At 35.6% G+C, this 13,165-nt stretch overlaps 1 protein-coding gene across 1 annotated transcript in view; it reads right to left on the bottom strand.

The window, feature by feature from the left end:
- Positions 1-2,367: 2,367 nt before the first annotated feature.
- CAPZA2 (capping protein (actin filament) muscle Z-line, alpha 2) overlaps positions 2,368-13,165 on the bottom strand; it is a 31,709-nt gene continuing 20,911 nt past the window's right edge. Inside the window, exons 7-10 of the mRNA XM_010573994.1 lie at positions 10,494-10,572; positions 6,912-6,983; positions 4,263-4,325; positions 2,368-3,353 (exon numbers count right to left, since the gene is read on the bottom strand). Of these exons, the coding sequence (XP_010572296.1) occupies positions 3,213-3,353; positions 4,263-4,325; positions 6,912-6,983; positions 10,494-10,572 (355 nt within the window). The 3' untranslated portion in view covers positions 2,368-3,212. The remainder of the gene's footprint in view (positions 3,354-4,262; positions 4,326-6,911; positions 6,984-10,493; positions 10,573-13,165) is intronic.

A 13,165-nucleotide genomic window follows, 5' to 3' on the forward strand; every position in this document is an offset into this window, starting at 1 on the left:
ACATCACCATTAGGAGCTGGAGGGCATCTGCTGCACACCCAGCACAAACCCCAGTTCCCAGGTCAGAGTTCTCCAAAAGAAAGTGAACTCAAGAGCACCAGAACCGCTTTGTCAGCCAAACCAGCATGTGGCAAGCGGGGATGAGAGAGGGATTTACTCCCAAGCTGCACAGACTACATCACTGCCATAGATGCAGCTAGAGTCATCCCCTAAAGATAACACATCTATTAGGCTGTTCAGTCTCACACAAAACTTTTAACCCTGGGCTGAATGATCATTTACTAATGAACTGCGTTGCAGTGTTCCCAACTGAACCAGCCAGCAGAATTGTTATCAGCATGTAGAGCATAAGAAGCAGTAGTAATGTAAGCAAAATTGCAATGATTTTGAAGTTTCATTCTACCTGCAGTATGAATTTTAAGGCAGACTTACAAAAAAGGGGCTTCTCAGGAGAACCTGGAAGCAGAATTGCCACTCCTTTTGCAGATGTTCAGAAAGAACAATTCCTTACTTGCAGAAGTTAAAAATTCCTTCGTATAAAGGGGCACTAAGATGCATAAGATGTAACACACTTCATAAATGCAAGCATTTTACAACTCCATGTTACAAGCCATAATATCTAGTACATCAACATTCCACAATACAAAGCTTGTCTTTATATTTAAAAATAGAATAGAAACAAATAGTAATTCACATTAAGACAATCGCCACAGCAAAATTTCTCTGAGAAAGTGCTTTACCTACACAAAATACCCTAAAGCCTACCAAGCAAGCTCTAAAGTTCTCCAATTTAAAAGGGGTAGAAACAAAACCATGCAAGTGACATCCAAAATTTTGAGAGAAATCAAGAACTCCAAATGTGCCATGTGCCTCAGCTGACACTCAGGTTGGCTTCATCTAGGGAGTCATTACCTCTAAATATGATACAGCATACCACTTTGAAAAAGTAACAGAATAGTTGATTTACTTATAAATTGCTTTATTGAAGCTATAACTTAATAAATTTGATGTTCAAGGTGTAAAATTCTCACAGACTAAAAAATTAAACACAACAGAAAAAAATATAAGTAATACAAATCTACTTATGTCACCCCACTGGTAGACTTGAACCTGTAAGATGCTATTCTTTGAAGATAAGGAATTAAGACTATCAGAGGACTGAATAAACAGAGAGGGAAACACAGTAATAGAATACTTCACAGTAAAATACCTCTTTATTAGGAATATATTTAAAACTAGCTTTTTATTTCAGGTAAGAAAAATAGCATTCTGACTTTTAGCCAATGCTGATTCCGGTCATATGCAATATTCTAACAGCTAGAAAAGTTATTTGCACCATTGTTGCCCATTAACAGTTCTCCTAACTGTCCATTCACTGCCTTTTATTTTTAGCTTGTTCTTAAATATGTTGAAGAAATTCTTCAAACAAGGTTTGTATTGAGATCTTAGTTAAGACTGACAGACTGACTTGACAGTGACTCAGCATCTGTTATTAGCTCATATACAGCTTTTATAAGCCACCTTTTAAAGAACAACATGGTTCAATAGCTGATCTACAAAGACAATTAAGAGGGCAATTCTCCAGGAAGACTGTGGTAGAACAAATCCCACTCTTCTACTATACAGTTTAGTACTGTAAAGTAGCAGCAATTTCAAGAACTTCAGTTAATTCTATACCCCTTTATAAGAGAGCACTGAAGAACAGAATATAGGGGTATTGCTTCTACAATTGAAACAGTAAACTACTTTGTGTGTACATTTTTATACTCAGTACGAGTCTAGACTCTTTCTCTTGCTATGCTGTAACTTAAGAGTTTAAGGTAATTAATTGGATCATGCTGTAAAAGATATAAAACCTTTGTATAAGCTTTACTGCTTTAGGAGTGTGCATAAAAACCTGCCTTCTATAAAAAAAGCTGTTTAATTTTCCATCATAAGCATATAATTAGGTAGCATATTTTAAAACAGGTTTTCATCAAATTAAAAAATGAAATTATGCATTTCACAGAAGTGTTATACAGCATTTGTAATGAAGTCTGAGTTTTTAGATACCTAATGTCCATTTTCAATACGAGATATATCAGACAGGGAAAGTATGCTTCAGACAAGTGTATAATTTTTGGTCTTGTAATTTCTTCCATCCTCTGTAGCCAATACAAAGCTAAAAGATACCTGTTTTAAGTAGACTTCCATATGTAGATGTTTCTTAAATGCAGATGGAAACAAGGGATGATGACACTACAACAATCTCCAAATAGACTGGGAACAGCCAATAGGCCACAAGTTTGTGGCTGTTTTAAGCAGTATTTTAAAAATATATAGAAACACCAAAAATAGGCTATATCAGGAAGCAATCTGATACTCAAATAAATAGAAAATTTGCATTTTAATGTCACATTGAATTTTAGTACATTTCAATCCAAGAAAAAAATAAACTGACAGACATAGTAATGAGTACAGGATTATATATATTACAATATGCCTTGTTATAATACATTTGTGGCTTTATGATAAAAAAACCTCAAGGGCAGATGGAGTTTGAGTTCATTTAAGTAACTGTCAGGAACAAAGCATTAAATGCATTTCTGGAATAAGTACTTTTATTTAATTTCAAAATCTTAAAACAGCATTAGACCTTGGCCTTTTCTTTTAGAAAAAAAAATTTAGTTATCACAGAGCTAGCTAAATAAGTGTTCTAAAAGGTTTAAACGATATAGAAAATGCTTTTCCCAATTTTACATACAATGAAAGGATAGATGATTTCAAAAACAGCACCTATGGCTAACTCCATGTTGACCTTGACCTAGAAATGCACGTTACTGATCTCCACAAGGAATCCAGCAAATTTTGGAAGTTGTCCATTTGACATGACAGCAAGAGAAAGGGTTATCATATGCAAAAATATTTTCCAAACTGTTCTTAACATGTAATTGAAAACTAAAGGCATGGTCTCTTCATTATAAAAAAATAAAGGTACAACAGAAACTCTAAAGGAAGATATTCAGCTATACTGAAGTTGCAACCCTCTGAAAAGAAAGAAAAAGGAAAAAAGTCAATTAGCTAAGCTTTGTGCTCTAACCAAACTACTTACAGTGATTTTCAATGGCAAAAGCCCATGCTGACTGGGTGATTTGACAGTTCCAAATACTTTTTGTAATAATTTTTATTTGTATACAAGGACTCTAAAATGATCCAGTCATGCAACGTTCACTTTAAGCATTCTGCATCTCTTTTCCAATCTTATAGCTAAGGATCTTGTTCCAGTCAATCTTGGTGCGGGTTACTGGCAATTGTCGACGTAAGGCCTTGAAAGTAGTGTCCGACATAGTCTGATAGTTCTCACTGATAGCAGTCTGTTAAACACAAAGTCACACAAAACAAAGACACATGAAGAACAGAACTAGGATGTTATATAAAAAGTTAAATGATTGAGTAGTCTCTTACCTCTTCAACAGGCTTAATAAAAATACGCTAAATTAATATTTTATGAAGGAAAGCTGTTAGATCTAGATTGAAACTATGTGAAGAAAATCAGCGAGACAGATGCATTAAACCTGGCCATAGCCTAGGTGTTTCAGCAAACCACAGCGTGGTTAATCAGCAGCATGAATAAAGTGCTGATCGGAGTTAGCTTGTACATTGTTAATTTCGGACACCAAAGTCTTCCACTGTCTTTTTCTGTGGGGATGGTAGAGTCAGTCCACAACATCGTATGAACTTGGATATAAAGCATGATACATACTTAGTAAATTTATATTAAAGAGCACTTTTTTTTTTTAAAAATGACAGAACACGGTGTCTGAAATTTACCTTATGTTCAAGACCTAAATGAACGTGAATACAATTCTGCAGAGGATATCTAGAACAGTTATAGTTTTCTAACTTTAAAATGACTAATTGAAATGGATAATCCTTATAGTCATATTTAGCAAAGCTGTCTAACAGAGTAGCGTCTGAACAGAATCTGCAAAAAAATTCCACTTAAAGAATGTGCTAATACTAAAGGAGATCAGAATTGCTGATATTTGATCACTCTAGGGACTTTTCTGCTTTCAAAAAAATGACTTCTAATGTAACAGTAAGTCAGTGAGTGCAAGCATCAGAAGGTATGGAAAGGGAGGATACAGTTAATAGCAGCATGTAATCTATTTATATTTGTATGGAACTGCATTATCTTAATATCAAAAGCTTGCTAATTATAGAATACTAGCTTTGGCTAAATATACATGCGAGTAAGGATATAGCATTTGTTTCCAACATACCTGATACTCATTTTCTGCAGCCTCTACGATTTTTATAAATTCCTTTGCTGTCTGGGCTTCATTCTAGAAAAAAAAAAAGCATGTGAATTAGGTCTGCTGTACAGCATGATTCTAAGACCAGTTGGATTATGTTTTTTCCTATAGTTATGAGCAATGTCAAGTAGACTCCATGAGAACACATGACCATTTAGTGGCTCAACCAAAACTGAACAAAACATTCATCCAAAACACATACGCCACATTATTTTTTAATATAAAAATAATATAATAATAAAAACAGTCGAACTGCAAAAGCATTAAGATTACCATGGAGCTCGTTAAAATATCTGGATTTAAAATTCCATGGTATTATAAAAAGACATATGGAACAGAACAGCATTTGGAAATATGACAATGCACACATACAGGTCTCTAAAAACATGAAAAGTATGGATATTAACATTCTTAATGTTAAACTTCCAGTACAAATTCAGGAAAACTTAACACCAGCTAACCCAGAAGTATGCAGAATACAACCAAAGAACCAAAACAAATTTGTTCACCTCTAAACATTCTGAATCTGGAGACTAAGCCGAGGCAAACACTAGACTGGTCTTCCAAAAACATCCCCAAGTACATTTTGCAGAAGTGAGGGTGCAACACACCACAACTTCCAAATTTCATCATGACTGATAAACAGTTTGTTGGCTTTGGGCCTCATCCTTAAAGTATGCAAGTGTGTGTTTGTTTTAAAAATAAAAAATGACCCATCAGTCAATCTGGAGACATATTAGCTGAAATGCTTGAAAGAAGTGTCAAGAAGGAAGTGAGGGTTCATGAATTTTGAAACTTCCAACCTGGTGTTGGAAACACTCCTAAGCGTGCTTTTGCAGAAGTTCTTGAAAGTTAGGAGTGTTCTTGCCTCACGTGATCCCTCGTTCCTACAAAGGCAAAGACTGGGAGAAAGCTATGGCAGTTTCAACTACCACTGGTTCAAACTTTCAGTGAAACTGCATCTAGCAGCTGTGAAAGCACTCCTGGACACCACAGAAAGAGATGAAGGAGGAGGTAGAGACCAAGTAGAACAAATGAAAGGGTTTTGACTTTTCAGTGAACTGAGGCAATGATTTCAAAGGCTCTGCTAATGAAAGGAAGAATTCAGGGGTATGAGGTGTTATCTGGCTCAGAGAGAAATTAGGGATAAGAAAGTAACCTTCACCAAAATTATTCATAGCTCTAGCAACAAGAGAACTCTTCAGTCATTTATTTCAGTAGTGCCCATTGACGGTACAAAACTGCTTCTCTGCCAAACAACAAAAAATGACGAGTCATTGGGGCTCCTTTTAATCTACCTGCCATTTCTTCTGTGTGAAATGAGAACTTGTACAGCCTCTGCCCTCTATGAAGCTCAAAGCCAAGGCTAAAAATTGGTAATCAGCAGCATACTTGCTTTTGTTCTAGCAGGAGGTAGGAAAGTTACGTAAAAGATGTTTTCCTACTCATTGGTCTTCTGCCGCTTTCCTAAATTGTACAACAGGATTAAGTTTCTTCCCAACAGAAAGTGAAGCAAAAGCTATTGAAAGGAGAACTTGTTCCAAATAATCTTCCATGAAGCAACTCTTAGGTGAATGAAAGATTAAACAGATCCCTTTGCTTAGGGGGTCAAAAGTAATTTTCTATCTACAGCTCCAGAAGCGTTATCAGTTGGCACCACACTCTCCCATTCTTTATGGTGCTATTGCAACTGAAAAGCCAACAAGCCTTGCTTTATATTAACAAACAATGTTCTTTATTGAGGAATTGAGCTTTTGAGCCAAATTGGTCACTACTAGTCATTATCATTAAAATACTTCTACTGTTCACTTTCACAATTTCCCTTTGCCAGTTTAACCTCACTGGCTTAAGTTTTATTAAAGAACACTCCAATGGAAAATCTTACTGTTTATAAACACAATCTCCAGTAGGCAAAAGGAGCATTATTTAAAAAGTAGTAGTTGTTCGCGCTCCAACATTACCAACTCTTAAAGGATACATCTGGTACTATTTCCAAACAATTTTTATTCCTACTGTCTGCTCCTCATTACTATAAAGATCCACTTGGAAAGAAGTTGAAAAAAACCAATGCTTTAAATATAAAGTGTGTTATGCTTCTCAAGCTGAAGCATCTCTGAAAGGGCTTTTTGTACAGAAAAGCAAGAGGCTGACAGCACCAGTTACAGACAGGGAGGAAATGAAGGAAGAATACCCATTACTGCTTCTCAACTGGTAGCATTTGTTTACTATTTTTAGCATACTGGTCTTCTCCCAGTGAGCAAAGGAGACAATCTCCTAGAGGTTGTACTACTTAAGCGGGTTATTATAACTCAAACCTCCTTCATATTCAAAAATTAATTCTATAGGTCACTCTACAGATCAAAGTTTAAATACTACATAAGTGCAGAAAGACTGACAGCAGCTAATTAAATCAAAGTTAATTTATCTTATATAAGCCACACTTAGGTAAAAGTAGTAAATACTACATACAAAGTATTTATAAATTAGAACATTAATTCCCATTCATGCAGAAGAGCAAACTAGCCTCCAAATTTCAGAGCTTTTTTTAAGCTTGCTTCTTTTTAAATTAAAAAAGTCACTTTTATATACACACTAAGGTCTTTAAAGTTCACTTACAGACACTGTTAGAGAATCTTGTATGTCTTTATGGCTCACCAGCTGAACATTACCATCTTCATAATAGTGAACCTACAGAAAATTAAACAAAGAACCTCATATTAAATGTTACAGGCCAATGACACACAGGAAAATCAAAGTATTGTAGCATTTACCAGAAGAACAAACCCATACAAATCAAACAAAAATACACATAAAATGTTACAGAACCACAAAAACAAATAGGAAAACTAAAATGTTGTAGAATTTAAATATTTTTGAGGGGAAATAGGAAAGATGCTATTCTGGAAACATTTTTGTGTTGATGTGCCTTAAGTAGTATTTCATGCACAGAAGTTTAGGTTTTGATTAACATCATGAAGACAACAACGTACTATTTATGTGACCTTACTAGAAACTTGGGAAATGGTGAAGATATATTTAAAATGAGAATAGTTTTGGCAAGGCTTCAGGATACTGTGAAGTTGTTTTTCTGCTTTACCCAAACTGTTTTCTAGGGACAGCACAACATTAAGCTTCCCTTTCTAGATCCGCCTGGTTTTGATATTTTCCTCTATTAGATATGGCTCATAAGAAAAGCTGGTATTTATCTAGACAAAGGAGCTCTTTGAGTCAAAGTTTGCCAAGGTTAGATAGCAAAGCAGAATGAAATCTATTTACTGTTGAAATGTTGTATCTACAGAACAGCTTCCTTGATTATTTTACAGGAGGAGACGACCAGTAAAACTCTACTCAAGCTAACTTCAGTACTTTTAAATTCAGTTGGGAAGGATCTGAAAACATTCAGTTTCTAATACAACTGTTGGAAAACTTAAAAAATAGGAAGCATATATAAAGTTACAGATAATCATTCATAATAACTGATACAGAAGAGTTATGCAGCTCACTGACATTTAAACAGGTATCTTTAAAGTTTTTTTTACAATTTTGATAAAGTCAACGTAGCTGATGTTACAAGGAATTGAAACATTTGTGCCTTTACCCTATTAGGCAAGATAACATTTAAATTTAGAGATTAATGCACGATACTATATTTCATATACATTATGATCATGTGTGCAAGAGACCCTCAATTTTATAAAAAACAGAGAAAACATGACACAGAGTAAGACAGCTATAATACCTAAGCAAAAGAAAGGTTTCCTATATGAGAGAAAAAACATTATTTCCTGTGATTCATCTTACATTATTATTTTGATTATTGTCAAATACTTGTTTTTTCAACAAAAGGTGTTATCCTAACCATAAAATAAGCTTCTTTTCAAATCAAATATTACTGGGTGAAACTTCTGCCAGCCTTTTTCAATCCAGTTCCTAAAAGATGAGAAGTGCTTACTCAGTGCAAAATTCTGAGACCTCCCAATGAAACAGCAGAACCCAGAGAAGTATAAATCTCCCACTTCTCCATCATAATCCACTGCAGAGGGCCCAAACCTCCCCTGTGCTGAGGCCGACATCAGCACCAACGTCTTATCTGTCTCACATTCTTGGCAAACACTCACGCCTAAAAACTTAACAGGGATGAAGAGTCAAATCTAATTCTGAGATGTGTTATATCTTAAACAAAATATGAGAAGTAACTGTTCTGTACTATACCTCACTGCTGACATCCTTCTAGAATGCTAGGTCTGGGTTCAGAAGACTACAAGAAGGATGATGTTTATGAACAGAACCTCTTGGAAAGGTTAACTAAGGAGGGATGAGAATAACAAATTATCTAAGAGATAAAATTAGTAACCAGTACACTTATCAGTTGTTTTCCATGCACAGTTGGAGCATGTCAAGCACCACAGGGACTTAGTTTTAATAAAAGGCTCTGCTGTTGCAGTCTTCCCCTTACATACAATTAAAAGAAAATTAAACAATGGAAGGGATTAAGACAGTTGAGAATCTCCTATATTAGAATTTATTAATAGAATTAAAAAAAAAAAATTGTGCAAGTGACCTTAAAAATACTTAAGACACCTGAAGATAGCAGGTGATGCTGGTATTTCCCCCAACTTATTCATAAAAGGTCTTATCAGAAACAGGGCAATGGCTGTATTGCTGTCAAAGATTCTGCAAATAACACTGAAATTTCAGTACTCTGAAATTTCATTAATATAGTGAGATCTCATTCTAGAAGATTATTTTGCTTCTTAAAAATATTAAAGCACTTTTTTTTGTTTGTTCGGAGAGGGGAAGGGGAAGCACTCCCACATACATTGAAGAAATTGCACACAATTTCTAATTATTTGAAACTGAGTTCAAAATTCCTTGGTGAAACAAGTAGTTCCTATACAAGCAAAAGAGTAAAACTTTTCATCACTCCCCAGAACACAGACTTTAATGGATGTAAATGATGATTTGATTAATTATGTGAAATAGTAATAAAAGACAAAATCAGCTGGTGCCCAAATTGAGACGCCAATTAAAACCTGACTAAATTCCCTATTCAGGCTATTTTCTAGGCTACTGGGCTAACCTTTCCCAGAATTAGGTAGACACCTACCTGCTTGTTCTGGAAAATCTCTTAAGACATTTAACCAAAAGTGCATTCTGCAGAGAAAATGCCTGTTTTGCTGCAAGCTGGATTTAAGTGACAGTTTACTTAGATTCTCCCAAAGTCTTGAGAAGCCTAGAAGTTACTTAGGGTGCTTACCATGACTGTCTTGATCTGACAACATAATAATGGCTGTCCACATTTTGACTATCATTTCAGTTGTCGTAGAATTTGCCCCAGAATGGGAAATCAGATTCAGGCCCTCTGCTTGGGTGGATCTGAACAGCTACCACGTCCTAAAGTAACATCCTAGCTTCAGGCTATGGATAGAAAAACATTCCATTGCATCTTCCTTCTGAAGTCAAGTCACTGAGCAGCAAGGAAATGCAAAACTCATGGGGGCACAAAAAGAGCAGGAAAAGGGAACTTGACTCCATGTCTTACAAAAAGATGATAAAATACTACAGACTGCACTAAGACTCTCATCCCCGATTCCAGAATTATTTTAGTAAACTCCTGCAAAATATGTGTCCACATTCCAGGGAACCAATCCAGGAAGTCAAGTCCCCCCTGCCTACCACATGACAGTCAGACTTCCTTTGGTCTCAAGATACTGTCCAAGCAGGAATGCAAGTATCTGCTTTGTGAATGCCCTAAAGCCAACAGGAAGGGCAAATTCCGAATGAAGAAGACCTGGATTCAAAAATTTCAGATGGTGGAATGACTGAAACCAAAGGTTCCCACCTTCCTGAACAATAGGGTGGGTAACATGAAAAAGACCCCTGCTATTATCAGTTAAAAAGAAAGTAAAGCTCTCAGAAAGGGCCTACACTCAGGAAAGGCTTGTGCCACTGCAAATGCAAGAAACAGGAAACCAAAGAGGTATATGCTGGGCTGAGGTGAATACATTATATTAAACATATTTTGTGTTTGTAAGGATTAGGTAAATATACAACTAAGTCACTAACAACTGAACGGGCATCTCTGCTTTGCTTATTGGGTCCCTAAATTCTCTTAGAACATTTAATACACTGGCCTGAGTCTCCCTTGATAATAACTGGGGACTTCACTGATCAGGACACAGTCTGAAATAAGCGTACCTGAATTTTCAAGATGCCAGCCACTTGAGTGGTTGAAGGGGTGACTGTAAACTTCCATTCTGACCTCCAACGGCCATTCCTTTAAAAAATAAAACAGAAATCAGATGTCACCCCACTAGTTAAGAAAAAAACCCAACATACAACTGATAGTCAAAGGAAAATAGAGAATGAAATATGCTGTCCAACTACACATGCACAAAATCTTTCCCTAAAGATTCAGCCCCATAATCAGTCGAGAAGAGAACAGTTTCCCAAAATGTTTAACTTCAGTGTTGAATGTGGACCAAGGAGATTTATTACTAAGGACCTTTTAACAATAGGACTTAAATTCTGAAAATACCTAAACCCTCCAATGTTCTTTACCTCCGTTGTTATTAATTAGGCTTATATAATCATTTGTTTCTGGGACCTGGACAACTTGCTGGATCAGCCAAAGCCACACTTCACATCAGGCTATGAAAAACTTGAATGGAAGGAACATTAAAGTAGCAAGACTTTCCACTATGCTGAATATAACTAGGCCTTTCAGCTCTTCTAGCATTTCTGTTCCAGGACAATTATTTCCTTCCAGTTTCCTTCCACAAATTCAATATCCTTGCCAAATTGCTTAAAGGGAGTTTCAAACATCTGGAAAACAGTATGGGGAGATTGTACTTTCATCTGATTTCTTTCCTGTAGACTAGACATTTTCTTATTTAGTTATAAGGTTAGTGGATTAGAAGGTTAGTACATTAGAGCTATATTAAGAATGGACTGTGGCTGTCTCTTGATTCCTCCTTTGCACTTAAAGAAGGAAAGAAAGTTGATACTATGAGTGCCAGTCCTAGATTCCAGTACATTCAACAAGGGGAGAGAAAGAGATAAATACTTTAAGATTAACAGCTACTAATGGATCTATATTGACACATCTAAGACACTAACAGTGTTAACTCAATTATAAAGCCATTGGTTATTATTTCAGACAACATCCAAATTATAGATTATCACTGAAAATTCAGACTAAGGCAATTCAGAAGCTTGTTGGCATCTCTAAGAAAACTGATAAGGTCACCCAACTCAGTGACTAATATTACTGGTAGCCTTATAGACTGACCCATTAGTTATAAGAAAGCTTATGTGCTGAACTACATTTTAGGTACAATATTAGTTTTTAGATGCACAGGATTCAATGACTAGCTAACAGATTTGTCTGCTTCTTAGTCACTTTGTGGTCTTTGAAGTTAAGATGACCATAACACTTCCACTCTGGGATATCTTTTTTGTCCTTAAGAGGCTATTCCAGTAAAAAAAGAGTTCAAGTTCAGAAGGATCCTTCTGTAGGAAATGCTCTAAGTTAAAAACAACATATCATTACTTTATTTACCTCTGCTGACTTAAGATGTTTTGTAAGAGATTAACTGTCCTTCCTTTTCTTTCACACTCTTTAATAAACCATCTATCCTACTATGTTGATAGTATTTCAGAAATTCATAGAACATTTTTCTTTGGCATGTATTGGTTTTCTATCATCCAACAAACTTGATTTCATGGTAGGCTGCCAGCATTCCAAATGCCTAAAAAGGTGGGACACCTTAAGAATAAGTACTGGCTGTGGTTTGGGCTAGATATTGAGACATACAGCTGGATAACTGAGGAGCCTGGTTAACTTTGAATCCACTCCTCCATCCCCAAATCCCCCAAACCAATATGCATTTATTAAAACTTGCTAAGAATAAAATTAGAGTCCGATTGTCCCCCTGTAAAACTCTTAGAAACATGGTCAATATTTGCCCCATAGATTTCCGACCATAGATTTATTAAAGAAAACTTTCAAGAAAGATTTTCTGCATCTATAAAAGGTTGTTGCATATCTGTTTCTCTCCTTTAAAGACTATAATATTAAATTAACTACTTGGAATACAAAAGTCATTCATACTTCTGAACTAAAAAGAGAATCAGTATTATTAAGTTACTTTTAATATTGATGTAAAACATTCAGACTTAACTAGTCAAGTTTAAGTCAGTAGGAGAAATTATTTATTAACTGCGCAAATTCAAAAATTTACAGAACAGTACGCTGCGCAAGTCATGTAACTGATAAATACACATGCTGAAATTACTACGCATATGTAATATTCACATTCAGCATCAGAAAACAAAGACTTCCGCACTTCCATTCATTACCCGTGGGATTACTAAATATAATTTCAAGCAGATGCAAAATAGCAAATAAAATAATAATGAAATATATGTGGTTGGTTGAAGAAATGTATTAGCTATCTTTAGAAGATACTTCCTTAAACCAATTCCGATACTGTGATATTTATCTCGACTCTGGCCAGTTTCCTGCAAGGAGCTATCCAAAATTCACTCCAGACTGTGGAAAACATCTTTCAACCAAGTACAGAAAAAAATCAAGATGCAGTTTGTAAGAGTTCCTTTCAACCAAGATCACCTTTATCTATTTCACCCCAAAATTAATGATGCAAGTCCTACCGTAAATTAATCTTTAGTCACCTTCTTTTTCCTAGACATGCAAACTAGAAGGAGCTGTTTTTATTTTGTCAGTCACAAAGGAAGCAACACAAGCAGAAGCAACTATATTAGGGAACACAGGCATGGGTATTGGTGCCAGTGTGATAAACTTAGAAGGTTCCCAAAGTTCTGCAAAGGAGATGCAGACGTGCAGTCTG

The sequence above is a fragment of the Haliaeetus leucocephalus genome, unplaced genomic scaffold, assembly GCF_000737465.1.
Source record: "Haliaeetus leucocephalus isolate CR32 unplaced genomic scaffold, Haliaeetus_leucocephalus-4.0 Scaffold406, whole genome shotgun sequence".
Lineage (NCBI taxonomy): Eukaryota > Metazoa > Chordata > Aves > Accipitriformes > Accipitridae > Haliaeetus > Haliaeetus leucocephalus.